The sequence below is a fragment of the Embiotoca jacksoni genome, unplaced genomic scaffold, assembly GCF_022577435.1.
Source record: "Embiotoca jacksoni isolate LCO1_2020_lvr unplaced genomic scaffold, fEmbJac1.0.p SCAF_7, whole genome shotgun sequence".
Classification (NCBI taxonomy): domain Eukaryota; kingdom Metazoa; phylum Chordata; class Actinopteri; family Embiotocidae; genus Embiotoca; species Embiotoca jacksoni.
In genome coordinates this window covers 8,177,340-8,196,567 of record NW_027185425.1, presented here as the reverse complement: position 1 = coordinate 8,196,567, position 19,228 = coordinate 8,177,340, and the positions used below count along the sequence as shown (strand labels likewise).

The following is a 19,228-nucleotide window of genomic DNA, read 5'->3' as shown; positions in this document are numbered from 1 at the left end:
TAAGGTTATGCAGTATTACATCCTGATATTGTCCTTGTCACTGATGAAAAGTGATTCTGCTGGCTGCTTAAGAGCGCCCTCTAGCTGTGGAGATGGAAAACTTTTGCAAAGATATTTTGTCCTGGATCTAAAACTTACACTCCAGTCTGTCTGCAGACCTGTCTACAAAACCTGCAATAATAAGAACTATTCAGTCATTTTTACTTAAAAATTGTAAACAAAAAACAACAACAACCACAACTTATAACATTTAAATTATTTTTATAGCATTCAAAATGTTATGAATTGAATGAGGTGTTATCTTTTTGTGTTATACACAAATAAACATACTACGACTATTATTAAAGAGCCATTGTTGTGAAAGTAGCCTTTTACACTGCATGACAAGCAGGAGTTAATTTAATCTGCAAACACCTCAATAGCTTATTATTATAAAATGTCTGTTCATAGTTGAGTCCTAAATACATCAGAACCCTTAGAACAAGTAGAACAACATCTGTCAGTACAGTAAAATATTGGCTCTTTTGTAGATCATTCCTACAATTCATTAAAGTTGATAGATTTATTAACTTTAAAACAGGTTGAAATGGTCTTTTGTGGTGCAAAGTTAAACTTTAGGACCCCATTACAAATGTCTGTATAAGGTTGAGGTTTTCATCAGCTGTATCTCAACAAACTACAACACAAATGCTATTCATAGGTTAATGATGTTTCAGTAATTCTACATTTACAACACTAAGATGTATTTATTTTTTGAGGGGGGGGGGGGGCTTCCGGTCTAATGAGTACTTTTACTTTTGTTACTTTACTGATAAAAGATTCAAGTAAAAAATTTTAATGCAGGACTTTTACCTGAAATGTGGTATATTTTTCACCTCTGTAATACAATTACTTTTCCACCACTTGCCAGTTTACATAACCACAAGGGTGTCAGTCCGGCTTGTTTTGGGTGTGTGTCTGCAGGTCGAAGCCTGAATGTGGCAGGAGTTACAGATCTCTACGGTAGAGGAACTCTTGGGTCAGGCGTTCACAGATGCTAAATGTTTCCTTCCATTTAATCAGAACCGCGGGTTCTTGTCAGGTCACGTCCCGGTGCCGTTTTAGCCCTCACTGATTCGGTGAATCCGGTTAAACGGGCCCCGTTGTCGTACTTTTCAAAAAAAAAAAAAAAACTCCGCAAGACCCCACAATCAAAACAAATCGACCACGCGTGCTTTTTCCCGCAGCAGTGACGTCACGTTGGCCCTCCCCTTCCACCGCAAGTAAACAGAAAACAGTGAGGGAAGCGCTCGTGTCAGCCGCCGTACGTGCGTTTGATGCGGGAAATATGCGGCGAGATATGAACGCGGACGTCCACCGAGCGTTTCCCGTGTGTTTTTAGCAAACTTGGGAGATTTCGGAGCCAGCTGACTCGTGCTGGAGCGATGAAGGGAGAGGCGGAAGTGAAGTCACTTGACAGACCGTCCATGTTATTATTGTTATTTTGGTAGCAGAGCCCTGTGATGAGACGGGCTGGGGAGCCGCTGGTCTCCGAGACAACGAGCGTTAACGTGACCGCAGGCCGCCCCGGACCGACACCACCCTCACCACCGCCTCGCTGACCCGGAGACAGGAGCCTCGCTGGCGGCTGGGGGGTGGGGGGCGGAGGGCGTGAAGACCCAGCTTCAGCTCGGCTCCTACACACTCCGAGCGACCAAAAATAAAACGGCGACAAAAACAATAACGGCATTCGTCAAACGGCTCGACTGGCGGGTGTGCGGTGTGTAGCAGGGACGCGCCGCCGCAGACATGAACGGTATCACCAAGGGCCGGTTCGAGGTATGACAGAGGGAGTGGACCACCAACGGTTAAAATGTTTGTTTCTAGTAGACGTGGGAGTCGTGGGCTTGTATAAGCAAAGTGTGCGTGTGTGTGTGTGTGTGTGCGTGCGTGCGTGTGTGCGCCGTGCTCCTAATTTTACATGCAGTCAGGAGCTGAGGCGTTTTGTTGGTCAAGGGTAATCCGAAATCCTGTTGTTGTCCTGCCGCACCAGTAGACAGCGACAACATGGAGCTCACAGGACTGCGGGACAGGAGGGCTGTGGCCGAGGATATCAGGGCCGAGGCTGGCTGCCGCTGTCGCCTGAGGTTTCAGGCTTTCAGGAGGGGGACCGAGGGGGGCTGCAGATGGACAGCGGCGTTGTAAATACGAGCAGTCCGGCAGCATTCAATTAGTCATCACTTGGGCTTGGTCGACAACACTGGAAAAAAACCTGTGAATGACAGGTGCCACAGGAGGTTTTGGTAGCTTTCTGTGTGACACTGCTCCACTACAGGTGCTCAAGAAGAAGTAATGATACCGCAGATCATGCAAGTGCTATGAATTATCATGGGTCCTCTCACAACCTTCCCACATATCCAACAGGAAAGTGGTAAACACACTATCCTCAGCATAAGTAGCTAATACTTCAAGGTAAAGATACTTCCTTTCCAGTATTTTTTTTTTTTTTTTTTTTTAAGTTGTGTCTAGAAGTACAAGTACTGCAGTATCAGCAACATGTTTTTAAAGTATTACACATAAACTCATAATGCAGGCATAATGAGCCCTTTCAGTGTTATAAAACTGGGTGTTATTACTGATGCAGGTTCTGGGGTTTCCCTGCTTGAGGGGGGGGGGGGGTTGTTGGTGGGCAGTTCTTTGACCAAAAACTGCACTTTCAAGTAATTTTGGACTATCATCTTTACAATATTTATTTAAAAAAATTCACTGTCTGCCATTCAAATAATAATTACCAAACATTGGTAAATCAAATCTTATCGTAAAGACATAGTTGCTTAGGTGCTGTGAAAAAAAATGCTTGAGGGCTGCACTTCAGTGTTATAATGGTAGGAAAACCCCCGATGCCTGCTTTTTTATTGAATTATATATTGACTGTGACAAATGCAGATCCAACTGTTGTGACTGCAGAAAAAAACCCTCATATTTGATGTGTAATGGTGATGTGTTCTGTCTACTATCGTAGCATATCGCCTTACTTACAGTATTGCAATTTATCCCAATGTATTGAATGGTAACCCCTGTATCACGATTCTTGCCAATACACAGTTCTAGTTTGACCAATAATCTTCTTTTATAGGGACACATTTTTATTATATACAAGTAAATTTCATGCTGCGAAGTCAACAGTGTCCACAGCTGTCAAATTCATTTTGTGGAGTAAAAAAATACAATATTTAGAGTTAAACTATGAAGCAGCATAAAATACAAACTCCCAAGTGCTTCAAAACGGTACTAAATACTTAACCACTTTCCACCATTGATCAGCTGCCTATAATTTTACAGATTGCTTTGAAATGTAACTTTAACCGGATATGATAATGACTGTGTTTTCTTGTGTCAGCGTTTTCTTCATAATTGTGTACAAGTGTTAAATCACCAGGTCCGACTGGTCGTAGGTCCGTAAAGCTGTGAGCATTTGAAACACAGAGATTGTTGGGATCCTTCGGGGCTTGACTTGATGGTACTTGACTTTCCTCAGTCAGGTGTGCACTTGTGTCAGGGCAAGTGCGCGCGAGTACGTGTGAGTGAATCGGACCCGAAGTGGTGCTGATGTGTTGTTGCCATATCGGTGGATTTCTTAACACAGGTCTAAGCTTCTTAGATGAAAACCAGCGTTTGGTGGGAAACAAGCTGGAGTGGCTGTGTGCGTCAGAGTGAGAGGAGCGCAGGGTTAGAGAGGAGAACCTGGGAGGGGTTGACAAAACCCCTGATATGATGATTTACATTCAACACCTGGCACAACCCTTTGTTGTTGTTGCATTGCTGCCCCGAAACTAAACACGCTGCGTGACCCAGATTTAATTTCTTCATGGTTGCTTTAACGTGGCTAAGAAACTCCCAACCCGAGTCACAAAAAAAAGCAGGTTTTCATGCCGACTTTGTTACACACTGTCGAGGAAAAAGACTGCAGAGAGGAGCTCCCTGCTTGGGAATGCTGCTCTTCTGGCACCAGGAACGAGGGCACCAGCCTGCTGAGGTGATAACATTAATGAAGCACGCATACCAGAGGTGGCTTTGAACCTAAATGTCATACTGATTTAAAACAGAATCCTCATGTTGGATAGTTTGAACTAGCAAATTTTCAGTATTTTTCTTTGATGCATGTCTTAGATGATTATTTGAGTATCCCATTTTTTGATGACTACATGTATTTACATAACCTAATGGGTTAATGTATTTCAACAGGAATATGAATTTCCATACGTTCAGTGAGTCTGGATAGAGCTAAACTTCTGTAGATCTCATTACACAGTAAAACTGTATTTAAACCTCAACATGAACAGATTACTTGGCCCATGTTTCATTTTGTATATAACCCACTGGGTTACATCCTGGCCTTTCTGTGTTGTGTGTAACCATGTGTCTGTTGAAGTAGAGGTCAAAGGTGAGTGATGTGTTGCAGAGGTGGTCTGGATTTAAGTCTAAATTTAGTCCTAAGTCCTAAGCCACCTCTGTCTTTGGAGAGACGCTGAGTCAATATGCTGTCTGTTGACAGGTCAAGTTCTCTCCCTACCTTTCAGTGAGTCCAGTGCTCTACAATTAAGGACAATTTACTTTACTAAGCCGACGCAGTTGCGACTGCAATCATGCATTATTCAGTTCAGGAGTGTGTGTAGGTTTAGCTGTATCCTGGAGCTATTATTGGGTATAGCTAATCAATAGGTCCAGATCTGTCTTTCAAACCACTTTGTCTGCGGTGTTGTTACCTGAGCAGAGATGTTAAAATTTAAACCAGCTTAGTTAATCTTTGCTGGACTTTAAATGGACCAACTCCCTCTCTTTTGTCTTTTTGACCCCACTTCCACCCAATAGCCTGTATCCCCCTCCTCCCTCCTTTTCTTTCGCTCTCGGATTTTAATTATGACCTTTATACATGTTTTTCCAGCACTGTAGCGCAGTTTCTTTGTTTGCCTTTGTCTCTTACTTCCCTCTTTCTCCCAGCTTCCCTCTCCTTTATTGCTTTCTCCTTCGAAGAGGTTGCATCTGTCATGGAGCGAGCTGCACCCAAAGACGGTTTCTCAGAATCAATCATTTGCTCGTCCCATGTCTCATCCTCGCTCCCCTTTGTGTTTTCACATTTGGGCGTTTGTGTTTGCGTGTGAAACAGCAGGGAGTCCCCCTCATTAGATACAGTTTCTGAGTCTTTGAAGATACAAATGCATCACTGGCAGGATGCGTGTCTGCAGAGGCTCAGCGACTGTGGGTGTTTGGCGTAATTTAAATTCATGGCTGAATGCAGCCCACCTGATCTAGAATGTTCTGCCTCTGTTCCTCACACAGAGAGGTCTGACTTGAATCACCTGCGAGTGTGTGTGTGTGTGTGTGTGTGTGTGTGTGTGTGTGTGTGTGTGTGTGCGCGCGCGCGTGTGTGTGTGTGTGTGCGCGCGCGTGTGTGTGTGTGTGTGTGTGTGTGTCTGTGAGTTTTTATGTGTCCTAGTCAGCAGATGGCCAGACATCCAGCGAGTAGACTAATTGAGATAAGCATGCCAACAGGCTGACCAGGCTAACAGAATTATAAGCTTGTAAGGAGGGGACATGGGAAGCCAAATGCAGCTCTGGTGTGTTTATTAGCATAGCTTAAGGAAGTGATAGCTTATTTCGCAGTAGTAACTATGAACATAGTGGAAGGGTCTATTTTTAGTGAACACGTTTTGAGTTGGTGACACAAAATGATGGGATCCGCAGGCTCAGTGTAGGTCTGTTTGCTGTAGTACTCTTGCTGTAATATAATAATAATATAATAATAATAATAATATTTTGATTTCTCTTGCCATTGTAATAGCTTGTGTCTTGTTGGTGTCTAATTGCACTCGTTGTTGCTGTTTATCTTGTTTCTCGGCAGGTGTTCTCAAACAGCGATGAAGCCCCCATTAACAAGAAGCTCCCCAAAGAGCTTCTTCTTAGGTAAGATTGATAATATTGAACCGCCCCATTAACACACACACACACACACACACACACACACACACACACACACACACAAGCACACAAAATATAACACAATATACCCTGGGACAAGGGCTTAAGTCAGGTTTACTTATTAGCTGAAGCAGCCTTGAACTGTAGGTGTGTATGGTTGTTTTGTCATTAGTTGTGTGTGTATGTTGTGTTGGTGTCTGTTTTTGTATGGTGTGTGTGTCAGCCACCAGTCTGAAATGGGATGCTGTTCACTGTGTGACCTACAGACCAATATTTTGTCCCGCAGCAGCTGCGCATGACCCATAAATCTGACATCACGCACACCTCTGCATGTACCTCTGCAGACAAACTGCATGTTTGTGTGTGCTTGTGTGAAACACTCCAGGGCCTATGCAAACTGTATGTCTGTGTATGTGTGCTATAAATAGCTCGTCTTAGCTGGTGGGGAATTCCGCAGTGCTGTGCTCTTCTGCCGCTCCATCTGCTCTCCACAGAGACTACCGGTGCACCCATGACCACCAGCACACTTTCACTGGTGGACAGAAAAACATGTTCTCACATGCACTCGCTTGCTCCAACACATGACCGACTGTCACATGTGTCATGTTGAGACAGTTACACAATCAGCTGTGAGAGAGACTCATTGTGGTGGCAGTAAATCTTGTTTTTAAACCGTGGAAAGTGGGTTGACTGGAGCTTTTTTTTTAAGTATCTAATTTTGTTTTATACCCCGCCTCTACTTTACACAGTGGGGGGACATTATATTGTCCCTTCAGCTATTGTATAATCCAGTTAAACGTGTGTGTTGAAGTTTTGAATGCAAAAACTGAAGCATCGCAGTTATTAGAAACTTAATTCAAAATTGGTTGTGATATAAATATGAGTGGCCACCAGATGATTAATGGAATAGGAAATAAGAAAAGTATCACCCTGAAACTCAAATTTAGATTTCTTTTTCACATTCTCTGATCTTTGCTTTTTTGTGGTAAGAAATAAAGGATTTTATTTATCTCCATCTCTCCAGGCCATAACGTTCAACACAAGCTTCTATTCTTGATTAATTGATTGGTCATTTTGTCAATAAAAGGAGGCCAAATGTTAAAAATACTGTCATTTGCTTCTTCAACCAAAACCCAAAGATACTGAAATACAAAAAGCCTAAAATCTTCTACATTTAAGAGGCTAAAACCAGAGAATGTGTGGTACTATTACTTGAACAGTGACTTCAATGGTTATTTGATTATCAAAATGGGTGGTAAATTTCTTCCAATCAATTGATCAATTAATCAACAAATTAATACATTACCTGTTGCAACCCTGAATTGAAACAGTCTGTAAGGTCTAAAGGAGAAACTCGTCTCAAAGACTTGACTTGAGATGAAGAGTTGCAAACAAACAGGTGTCACTCACCAGAGAAGGTTTGCAGCAACTGGAGAACATTGGCCATGTGTTGTGTTTGGCTAATTAATTTGTCAATTTGATGAATTAGCGTTCTCATTAGCATTGCTGTTCAGGTCTAATGTCTCGGTGTGAGCGAGCCCGAGTGCCTGACTTGTTTTTGGTCTTGTCTGCCTCTCAGCCGGTGCAATAACAGCTGTTATCTAGGCCAGTGCAGCACGGATATAAACTGTTAAAACTGTGCCGTGGTATAGAAGAACCTTGTCTGACAGACAAGCCTCGGAGAGAGTTCAGAGCAGTTCACGGTCCTCTTACCCAGAAGCACTGACTCAGCACCCAGCACCAACACCAACACCCAAAATTCACGTCTGAGTTGTTCCTATGGCAACCAGTGCCAGACTCATGGCGAAGGCTCGACTCTCTCTTATCTAGCCATGCTTGAAGGGCCAGGTGTACATTTTGTCAACAAATTGGACTGTGCTCCATTAAAATTCTATTTTGCAGCTTGTGTGAAAAATAGGTACACGTAGGCAGGATTAAACAGAGCAATCAAAGGCTTTTAACTTATTTTTTGTTCTGCCTGTGTTCAGTGCAGACAGCAGTTCTTTGTTGTGTGTGGTAAAGTGAAAAACATACATTACTCATGCTGTTACATCTCTGAATTTGGCTGTATTGTGTCCCTTTCTTCCCTTTCTGTTAATTTTCTGTCCATGTCAGTGATATGATCTGACTATATTCAGCAATACGTCCTCATTTAAAAAGTCAGTGTTGCTCTCGGCTGTTATTCTTTTACTACCCGTTAGAGACATCAGAGTGGTTAAAACAGGACTCGTCAAATCAGATTGACTGATTGCTTCCATGCGAGTATGATTAACAGAAACCTCCAGCGCATAGAGGGCCTCTCTCACAAACATAATGGAAAGTCAGATTGTGTTTGATTAAAACAGACAGCCAATCAATGATCAGCATCACGGCCATTAACCAGTTATTAGAAGGCAGATCGATGAGTGGGAGCTTGATTGGTCAGCTTCTCTGGTGGCCTGCAACCACTCCAAGGACTGTGTGTGGTGTGTGGTGTGTGTGTGGTGTGTGGTGTGTGGTGTGTGTGTGGTGTGTGGTGTGTGGTGTGTGTGTGGTGTGTGTCTGTCTGTCTGTCTGTCTGTCTGTCTGTCTGTCCATGCGTCCATCATGTCACTTGACATGTTGATTGTACGGGTGTAGTTTGTTGATTGTAGGCGTGTACTCCCTGACGCAAGACTCTGATATAGATTATACGGACATGTCCCGGCATGCCCCTGGCCTTCCACACATCAAAACACACACCCATTGTTTGTGCCTATATGAAAGAAACAATGGCCAGCTCCTGTTTCCTGGGGTTAAAAGGACATTCAGACCCCAGCTGCACTCACAGCTTTGCCACTACACAGCTTTGGCAGCATGACAGTTCTGTGAATACCTCAAATTTTCTATAGATTGCCCCTTTAAGTCACTTCTGAGTAAACTAACAGGCCATCTTATCACTGAGAGGAGGTGTGTATATTTGGTTTCACATATGTTTGTGTCCTCCTGTACATGCACATACAGTACTGTATGTTTGTCTGTCTGTGGCCTTGGCTGTCTGAGTGCCAGAGATTACTCATTGGCAGATTAATGGATTGAGCTGACCCTGTAGCCTGCTGCATGCAGCCCTTTGTGGCTGATCGGCCCACAGCTCAAACACTGCCTGTCTGTGGGGCTCTCCTGCTGCTAACCAAACACAGGGGATTGTTCTGTTCTCTACAGACATTTAAAAAAAAAAAAAAAAACATACATTCATTAACACATAGGGAAAAAAATATTCACACATAAAGCTTAGCTGGAAACAGAGCTCTTTGTCTGATCACTGATCCAAGTCAAACTAATGCTCCTTTTTGTCTCTCTTTCTAGAATATTCTCCTATCTGGATGTGGTTACACTGTGTAGGTGTGCCCAGGTATCCAAGGTAAGCACCTCCCTTTTGACTCTTCCACACCACCCACTGAGGACTTATATGTTCATTGTTTAAAAATAATGGATTGATGTAATTGTGAACTATGGTGTGGTTCAGTTATAACTGGTTTACAATTTCTGAATTCTCTAGAAATGTCTATAATACAGTGCCCTCTGCTGGTTTTGTTTAAGTGGTCCACTGCAGCTGAAAACTATTTATGAATGAGGGATCTGTGAATAAGAACAAGGCTTTGGCATGTAGACTGTGAGTGCATAGTTGTGATGGCAGCAGTTCTTACAACTGAAACACTGTTTTCCTATAAGAAAATTGCTTGTTTTTTTCCCTTTCATGTCACAAAGCACAAAGTAAGTTTTTATTTTCTATGATAAGTGTAAAAACAAGTCTGAGTTGTTTTAATTTTATGTTAGTTTATCTCTTGTCTGTTGAGCTTCATGCATGTATTAAATATACCATGAGTTCCAACAATTGTTCCTTATTATTTTATTTATTAATCAATTCATTATTTTGACTTTAAAGTACAGCTGGACTGATATATCAGATATATATTAATGATATATATATCGGACAATTTTGGCCTATGACCGACATATCGATATTGATGTATATGTTGGCCAATGTAAACCTTTTTTTTTACAGAACATAAGGCAGAAGAAGATGCTTTGGGGAAACTAGAAATGGTTATGTTTGTGTGTTGTTGTTGTTTTTTTATTATTATTCAATTCCCAGTGTATTGTAATTTACTGTTTCAGTGCACTGATATCTGTATGGAAAATAAATGTTAAATATCCTGCCTCCATTAAATATATTTATCACAAGTGTTAAAAGTGTTTTATGACCACATTTACAGTGTATATCAGCTGATATATCAATATTTTTTTACTCCCTAATATTAATATTGGCCCTAAAGATCCAGTATTGATTGGGCTCTACTTTTTCAAAATCTAGAAGCAGTGAGCAAATATAATTTCCTAAAGCCCAAAGTGTTGTCTTCAGGTGTCTTGTTTGTTTCTGACTCACAGTCCAAAACCCCCAAATTTTTAGTTTCCAACAAAACCAAACAAGGAAGAGCAGAAAATCCTCTGCCAGAAAGTGGACATAGATTATGTGTACACAAACCCATTGGCTTACTGTACACTCAGGTTTGATCCACTACATTCATCAATTTCTACTTCATGTTATGATGAAAGAGTCGGCATTCACCTTCCCCCACCTTTGTGTGACCCACTTGTCTGGCTCTCTCTTCACGACCTGTCTGTCCTCCTCTCAGGCGTGGAATGTCCTGGCCCTCGACGGCAGTAACTGGCAGAAGATCGACTTGTTCAACTTCCAGACTGACATAGAGGTGATGGGCACGTTTGTGAGAGAGAGAAGGGGAAAAGGGCGAGGGGTTAGAAGGGACAGTATTTGTGGGAGTGCGCTTGCCTGTATTTGTTGCCTGTGTATGCGAGTGCTCGTTGAGTAGCATTATCCAACCCAAGGCTTAGTGCTGGGTCAGTAGGCTTTGGTGCCGACTGTGACGTCACAGCTGATCCTCTGTCTTTTGGTCCAAGTCATGTTTCTCTCTCTGTCCCTGTGTGTCTCAGGGGCGGGTGGTGGAGAACATTTCAAAGCGTTGTGGAGGCTTCCTGAGGCAGCTCAGCCTCAGGGGCTGCCTGAGCGTTGGAGATGCCTCCATGAAGTGAGATTCTAATTATCTCTCTGACATACATATAAAGTGTGCTTCTGCTTTGACTTGTACAAAAATCCTCTTGTTGTCGGTTTGATTACTTTCTGCTTTTGTCCCCGTGTGATTATGTTTTAAGTTTAAGCGGCTTGTGCTTCATCATTCCCAGGGGACTCTGAACTAGGAGCTCTTTTCTGATTCCATTTAATCTCACTTGACTGTGTACACGAAAAAGACCAACAAAACAAAAGAATCATGGTGGTGTAATTTTATTTTTGCATGAAATTGTTGTGTAACTTGGAGATCTCTATCACCTCTATAAGCAGTGGATTTGTACAAGTACAAGCTGCTCTTTGGAGAGTAACAAAAAGAAACGTGCAGGAGTCTCCCAGGGGCCTGTAGATGACTGTGTTAATTGACTCCTGAGCAACTCCCAGCATCTGACTTCATATTTATTCAATGAAGTGATTCCCATTCTCCCTCTTCACTGTTAATTTGTTTCCCAGGACATTTGCTCAGAACTGCAGAAACATTGAAGTGTTGAACCTGAACGGCTGCACCAAGATCACAGACAGCACCTGCCTCAGCCTCAGCAAGTTCTGCTCCAAACTCAAACAATTAGATCTCACCTCCTGCGTGTCCATCAGCAACCACTCACTCAAAGCCCTCAGGTAGCGCCCACACACTCAGTAATGCAGTGGCCTCTTAACACACACAGCCTTCACATTAACCCTGTGTTCCCCAAGCCCTCACACACACTATATTCGTCTTACTCTTTTTGTTTAAAGGAAATAATGAATATATTCATATGTTACAAAAGACATATCTCCATTTGCTCAGTGATGGCTGCAGAATGCTGGAGATGTTGAACCTGTCTTGGTGTGACCAGATCACGCGTGATGGCATTGAGGCCCTTGCCAGAGGTTGCAATGGTTTACGAGCACTGTTCCTCAGAGGCTGCACACAGGTACAGTAATGGTAGTTTGCACATGCACACATACACACACACCAATTTATTTTGTTTATTTCAGGGCATTTTAGGGTATTTTATGCTCTTTATAAGAGGCATTTTGATCCTTTCCGAAGTGCTTTTTTCCATAGCATAATATAGATTATTATTGTTAAAAAAAAAGACTATAATTAAGGCTGCCCTCTCCGTGTTTCACATTTTCATCATAAAATGTTGTGATAAAACTGTTTAAAATGGGTAGACTGGTTAAAACATGATCCTCTCTTGCTTCCAGATTTGTTTCCTGTTGCTCTACATGTTACTGTTAACACGGTCCTCTGATGGTATTCACAGTTCACAATATTCTTCAGTTGAGGAAGAATTAAAAACATCAGCAAACTCAAAACAAATACATAAAATTAAAAACCAAACCGCTACACTGCACACTTCTTTTCCCGGTCCTGAAAAATCTCAGCAGACCTTAACTGAAGACAAACGTGCTCTTTTCCCTTCTTGCTGTTCTTAGCACAGTACATTTTCCACTATATGGTATTTGGGCGTTTTACTTGTATTTTACGTATCTTACGGTTGTTTTTTATGAGGTGGTTTGTGTTGGGCTGGCCTTTTATTTTTCTGATGCCCCTTGAGAGCCCACATTGTCTTCAGGCTGTGTTCAGTTGTTTTCTTACTCAAGTCTAGTCTATTTTTCTTGCATGGAAAAAAAACCCCATTAAAACCCCATAAATTTGAGGCTCACAAGGGGACAGCAGTTACATGTAAATAACAATATTGATTAAACTCATTTAAGAAACGGGGACAAATTGAACAAAGGGAAATTTTAGTTTTCAAGACTCATTTAAATCATAAATTACATGCATAAATTATAGATTTCTATCTTGATTGAGGACTGTGCATCTTTTATTTTATTCCAGCTGGATGATGGAGCATTGAAACACCTGCAGAAACACTGCCCAGAACTCACCATCATCAATATGCAGTCTTGCACAGTAAGGCAAACATCTGTGGGATTGGTGGGGAGGGAGAGACTGATAAAAATGCAGGAGGGATGGCTCTGTGTGCCTCCGTGTTTTTGTGATTTATTTTGTGTGTCTGTTGCCTCCAGCAAATAACAGATGAAGGCCTGGTCAGTCTGTGCCGAGGATGCCACAAGCTGCAGATCCTCTGTGTGTCTGGCTGCAGCAACATCACTGATGCCTCTCTCACTGCACTGGGACTTAACTGTCCCCGACTCAAGTAGGGAACACGCACACACACACACACATGCGCACACACACACAAACACACATGCACACTCACGCACACTCACACAAACACCTGTTCCACTATATTTCTCCAGGAAACATATCTCGCTTCAGTATCCACAAAATACCCTCATACATCCAGACAATGTGATTGCTATGATTTCCAAAAAAATTACTAGAATAATTATATTTATTTGAAGTTTTTCATGTAAATTGAACTACTTAAAAATACCATCGTCATGTGAGTTGTAACCAAAAAAGTACCCACTGCAGCCCACTGTGTTCTGCAATGATCTTCAGTACCCTTCCTCAAACTGATGACTTACTGTTGTTGTTCAGTTAGATACACAACGAGCCACAATAACTCTACAGTGTTTCCAGCTGCACACCACTCCGAGCGGTCTTCACAAGTTTTGTATGTGCCTCTGTTCTCAGGATCCTTGAAGCTGCACGCTGCTCCCATGTTACGGACGCTGGGTTCACTGTGCTGGCCAGAGTGAGTTTCATTTTGAGTTCTCATATCTGCAAACCTTCACTTAGGCCAACCATCCATTTTACCTTGGTGTCTCTGGGCTTTTCTCACAAAAAACATCTGTTTATCTTCTCAGAATTGTCATGAGCTTGAAAAAATGGACTTAGAAGAATGTATTTTGGTAAGAGAATTTGTGGTTTCTTTATTTACTCCTAAGATCATACTCAGCTAATTTATGATGAATATAAAATTACTGACCTGTTTGTCTGTGTCAACGTTAGATTGTAAGAAAAGGACAGATGTGATTGTGTGCATGAAAGGGTATTTTTATTTCCAAATGGGGAAGTGAGCACTTCTGTTACGTCAACATTTAAATCACTTTTGACAGAAAGTAGAAAGGGAGACAGAGAAGAAGTGAGACAGAGAAGAATCTAGCAGCAGGATTCAGAGCAAGACATGAATATGCATCACATGCCCCCAAAGACTTGAGAACTGAGCCTCTGAGCTGCCCTTAGACATGTGAGAACAGTACGTTAATCAAGCTTGTCCTCTCCTCAGGTGACAGATAACACCCTGGTTCAGCTGTCAATCCACTGCCCTCGCCTGCAAGCACTGGTAAACATTTACACCTGCAGGTCTGAGTTTGTGCCAGCTTCTTTCTCGGCCTGTCTGTGTGCCTGTGTGAGGTTTAATCCATCTATCTGTGTGTCTTCAACCTTGTCTCTTGTGCCCCGTACAGTCCCTGTCCCACTGCGAGCTAATCACAGACGATGGCATCAGAGCTCTAAGCAGCAGCACCTGTGGCCAAGAGCGCCTCACCGTGGTGGAGCTGGACAACTGCCCCCTCATCACGGATGTGACCCTCGAGCACCTGAAGACCTGCCATCGCCTGGAGCGGATCGAGCTCTATGACTGTCAGCAAGTCACCCGGGCTGGCATCAAACGCATCAGGGTCAGTAGTAGACATGTTGGAAAAATACACGCTGATTTTGGGCACGAGTCTGATCTTCTTGAGCATTGCATCGACGATTTATTAAAACTTACCTCTCTGCTCTGCTTTTATGTAAAGATCATACAATTTATCTTGGCTTTAAAGGAATTGTAAATAAAAAATAATAATAATAATTCTGCATTCTTGCCAAAATTTTGATTGGAAAATCAATACTACTCTCGTGTAAATATAAGGATACAGCTGGTTTGCTTACCTTGGATCGATTTTTATCTTTTTTTTTATCTTTTCATCTAACTTCGGACGTGTCTGTAAACATGATATATTTCTGCCCTGACCATATACCCTTGAATTAATGCATCTCTTCCCTACACAGGCCCACCTTCCAGAGATCAAGGTCCATGCCTACTTTGCCCCAGTGACACCCCCACCCTCTGTACATGGAGGTGGCCAGCGTCTGTGCCGCTGCTGCATCATCCTCTGACAGTGGAGGGCCAGGGGGGGCCACCTCTGTTTACAGGTCCTGCTGCTCTGATATGGGCTGATACTGGGTTGGGGGTGGGGGAACTGGGGCAGGCGTAGGGGAGAGGAGGGGCTGGACCCACTCACTGCTCCTGATCACTGATCAATACACAGACTGATCGCCTCTGATCCCTGATCAGTTGAACCCGCCCCTTCTCTCTCCTCCTGCTCACCAATCAGCATTGCAGCAGTCTCGGGGTTATGGCGTGGATGGGGTTGGAGGAAAGAACAAGGATGGACAGACTCTCTCTCTTTTTCTCTCTCTGTCTCATTCTCTCTTTCTCGCTGTAAAGACAAAAACAGGTTTTCCTCTGGAGTCTGCCCCACACCCACAACCCCCCACCTTTGGGCTTAAAGGACTGCATCTGGACGACTGCGGGTAGGGAGGGGTCTGAACAGTGGAACTACGAAGCATCATGTTCAAGCTAAATAAAAAAATGATGATATTGTCATCTTGGACAGCAGTTCACTCTGTGAAGTATCATCTCAACCAATCACATGACACCTCTATGTGACCATCCTGTGATTCATTCTGCTTTGACCAATAGACTCACAGCATGCAGGGAGAGGAGAGCGGGGCTGTGGGTGAAATGCAGATCTTCTGGATATAAACAGTGAAGTTTTGGCACAGCCAGCTCAACTCTGTGGTGTGGAAGAGTTGGGGGGGGGGGGACAGGAAGTACAAAATGTGACATGTGACATATTTGTGCATCTGTTGAGATTTTTGATTCTGTTTGTACAAAGAATGTTTTGCAATGGAAAAAAGAATTACACTTATGGCAACTCACTCAGCACTTGGGGAAGGCCAACAATTTTTATTTTTTTTCCCTTTTTTCAGTGCTTATTGTAATTGTCCATGCCTGTCTATTCAGAGAGGGAGGTATGCTTATCTTTCTTTTTGAAATGTAAAAGAAAAACTTGCTGTTTGACAAAAAAAGGACCTATGATTCAGACCCTCAGTGTCTAAAAGCATTATGTTGACACTGTATGCTGCTGGGATGAGTGGCCTCTTCTCTGTACTGCGTGGTTGTGTTGGCTTGTAGGCCCTGATCCGATCCTGTCAGTAGCCCTGTGCACTAGCTCCTACTTGACAACTTTGTTTAGCAAGAATTTGTTTACCTCCAGGATTAGGTTAGCACCACAGACTAACTTGTTTACATCAGTAGGTTTTCCAGTCTCCCTACTATTCAGAGTACTAAACTGAATAGTTCAGTAAGACTGATATGACTGTGGCATACCCACTGTTTTTAAGCGGACTGTGACGTCCATTATTCAGATTTAATGCTGTGTGTATCTGGATATCAATCAGGGCTAATGTTGGTGTAACTTTGCTTCAAGAGTGACATGAAAATTTGTTTAAAGCTAAGCTAAGAGGTATGAGACTGTGAGCAAAGGCACCTCAACTTTTTGACAATCACATGAATTTATGTATTTGAAAGTTGATTTAGTATAGTTTTGTGTAATTGTCAATTTACTGATGATGTAGGATGTAACGAATTGGCTGTCTTCTAGCTTTAGGCCCCATGAAGAATTATTTAAAACTTGAATTTGACACAGGTTTGGTGAAATCTGCCAATCTATTGTATTCAATTGGTCACCAACAAATTCCAACTCATCCAATCCTCCAAAACGTGACAACAGAGAAGTGATGACTGGAAAGCCTCAGAACCAACAGTTTATTTCATTCTATACAGACACTCCCTCTGATCACCAGGATCTCAACCAATATCTGTCTCGCCATGCAGAGTGACTCATGTATGGAACATGACTACACCACTTCAAGCACTGAAAATACAACAAAGTAAAAGCAGCTTGTAAAATAGTGCTGAACAAGACACTGGCAAGTGCTGTGTAGTGCCAAGTGCTAAAGGACTGGGGAGACTGGCAGGACTGTGGATAGGACTGAAACATAAAACGACAAGACAGAAAGAGGAAGGACGACTCGGATACATAGCTGACTTGACTGGCTGTGATACTAATGCCCTCTGTTTGACAGCTGTTTTAACAGTTTTATGTTTAAGAAAATAAAGAAATAAATGAAAAAATAAAACAAATGAGTAAATAAAGGTGACTAATAGTAAATGTGGTTTGTCTCTGCAGTGTGAAATTTTGTCTCCTTGTGTGTGAAGGGGCCTGCTTCTTCAGTAAACTGCGGCAGACTGGATACATGCTCTGCGGCAGGTAAACCGCTAGATGTCCCCAATGAGCCATGTAGACGGCAGACACGCCCACATATACAGTATAGTTTGATTCTTGACTCTTGTAGAAAACAGAAATGATCTAAACGTAAGTAAGTACACGCATATATATTTTTAACTTCGTAAGTGTATGTACGTCTATATTTAACCATGATTGTGGTTTGCATTATATTCGTTAATTTTACATTTTACATCAGGCATTATGCCGGCAAGCTGTGCGGCGCCCGAAGACCCATCGGCCTGGTCGTTGATCGGTTGCGCCTCCTGGTGAACCGCAGTCCCCGGCAACGCGTTGAGCGCCTCTTAACGGGTTGTTGTTGTTTTTGTTTAGAGGTGGCAGCGATTATTCCCGGATTAAAGAAAAAACAGTTCTACCGCGGGACTGGAGTTGAGGACCTGGTGCGGAAGTTTGGCGCAACTTTACCGCCGACGAAGCCGACAGCTTTAAAAGCCCGCGGTCATGGACTAGAGGAGCGCAGCGGAGCCAGGCGGCGGGCCTGCGGATCACCAACGTCCAGCATTGTTTGGGTCGCTGTGCTAACGAGCTAAGGCGCTATTTTTGTTAGCACAACAGATAGCAAACCGGGGGGGGGGTGCTTTGCTTGTTTTTGATGCAGATATATTACTGGGATCCACCAGAGTTACACGTTTCCTGAAGTTTTGCTAAATTAAAAAATTTAAAAAAAAAATTAAAAAAAAAAAAAAACTACTAACAAGCTTAAGTCTTTATCGTAACATACAAACTTGAGCTTTTGATTTGGGCAGAGGGATGATTTTTTTTTTTTTTTTCATGGGATTGCATGTTGATGATTAAACATCGGCTAGACGCAGTCCAGACAGCACAGTCTCTCTGCCCCCTCCGCGGGACTACACTTCACATCGCGAGTCCTTCACACCCCGTCCCACCGAGAACAGTCTCCTGCCTTCGGCCGGCTTCAGTGGCTGGCCACACGGCACTGAGTGCCCAATGGAGGAACATGACAACATGGACTATTTTTACCAGCAGGTACAGCAGAAGGACGTTACCCGCAGACTGCAGGTCGGTCAGGACCTCATTGACTACCTGAGCGACCCGCATCGCTCCTCGGACGTAGATCAAGACAAGCCCCGGCTGGATAAGACCATAGACGAGTTAGCGGGATGGGTGAACTCCAGCAATTTCAAGGTGAGACATCTTGGTCAGTCATCGTAAAAGCATATCGCAGTGTCACTCTAGCAGCCATCCTCGGCCTGCTCATGAATTATTTTCCACCAGCTTGCCCGGTGAACAGGAACATAAAGGGGGAGCAACGGAAAGAGATAAGCCATTTGGAGATGTTATTGCCTTCCTGATGCCAAAAATACTATTTTATCCTATTTGAATCGCTTCAACTAAGAGGCAGTTTCTTATCAGACCGAAACCATCTCAAAAGTCTCGATGCATTTGCGGTTTTATGGGCATGTTCTTTCAAAACCGAGAGTAAAAAAACAGAAGGCTGTGTTTCTTTTTTAGCAACCCTGGAGACTAATGCTGGATCATAAGAGGCAGACCTCTTTTATTTTCATCCCAGTGACAGAGGTACTTTTACAGGGCATTCCTGTGGTGTGCTAGGGTTTATACTGTTGTTTTGGCTGAGACTGTGTGTCTGTGTTAAGGAGACCCATTGTCAGGACTGTAGACTGCTGGAGCACTGGGGTGGGATGCGATGGATGGGGGAGGGGTTAGAGCAGTCATTGTTATGCTTTTTCTCCATCTCTTTTTCTCTCCCCTCTCTTAGACCTCTTCTTGCTTTTCTCAGATGTTCTATTCACTGTCTCTCTTGTGTCCTGTGTGTGGTAGCCTTGTCTGCACTCTTTGCCATAGCTCAGAAACTCAAGAATGTGATTT

The 19,228-nt window shown here is 42.9% G+C and overlaps 2 protein-coding genes across 29 annotated transcripts in view; both read left to right on the top strand.

The window, feature by feature from the left end:
- The first annotated feature begins 1,264 nt into the window (after positions 1-1,264).
- Positions 1,265-17,249, top strand: fbxl2 (F-box and leucine-rich repeat protein 2). Its single transcript, XM_069176898.1, has 14 exons — positions 1,265-1,818; positions 5,882-5,943; positions 9,283-9,337; positions 10,614-10,688; positions 10,930-11,024; positions 11,516-11,680; positions 11,850-11,976; positions 12,891-12,965; positions 13,082-13,212; positions 13,656-13,716; positions 13,829-13,873; positions 14,251-14,307; positions 14,432-14,644; positions 15,018-17,249. Exons 1-14 carry the CDS (start codon positions 1,789-1,791, stop codon positions 15,123-15,125), a joined length of 1,299 nt encoding a protein of 432 aa, XP_069032999.1. The 5' UTR covers positions 1,265-1,788; the 3' UTR covers positions 15,126-17,249.
- Positions 17,250-17,586: 337 nt separating this feature from the next.
- clasp2 (cytoplasmic linker associated protein 2) overlaps positions 17,587-19,228 on the top strand; it is a 57,075-nt gene continuing 55,433 nt past the window's right edge. For 23 of the 28 annotated variants that reach the window (XM_069176887.1, XM_069176872.1, XM_069176866.1 and 20 more), the window contains exon 1: positions 17,587-18,526. In XM_069176887.1, coding sequence (XP_069032988.1) covers positions 18,329-18,526 — 198 coding nt within the window. In that variant the 5' untranslated portion in view covers positions 17,587-18,328. The remainder of the gene's footprint in view (positions 18,527-19,228) is intronic. The other 5 variants (XM_069176878.1, XM_069176876.1, XM_069176875.1 and 2 more) reach the window with 1 other exon arrangement.

Excerpts from the sequence above, each read along its gene's own strand:
- fbxl2 (XM_069176898.1), top strand. The coding sequence starts at position 1,789 with ATGAACGGTATCACCAAGGGCCGGTTCGAG. Across the intron at positions 10,689-10,929 it reads ACTTCCAGACTGACATAGAG|GGGCGGGTGGTGGAGAACAT; the intron begins GTGATGGGCACG and ends TGTGTGTCTCAG. Across the intron at positions 11,681-11,849 it reads CACTCACTCAAAGCCCTCAG|TGATGGCTGCAGAATGCTGG; the intron begins GTAGCGCCCACA and ends CCATTTGCTCAG.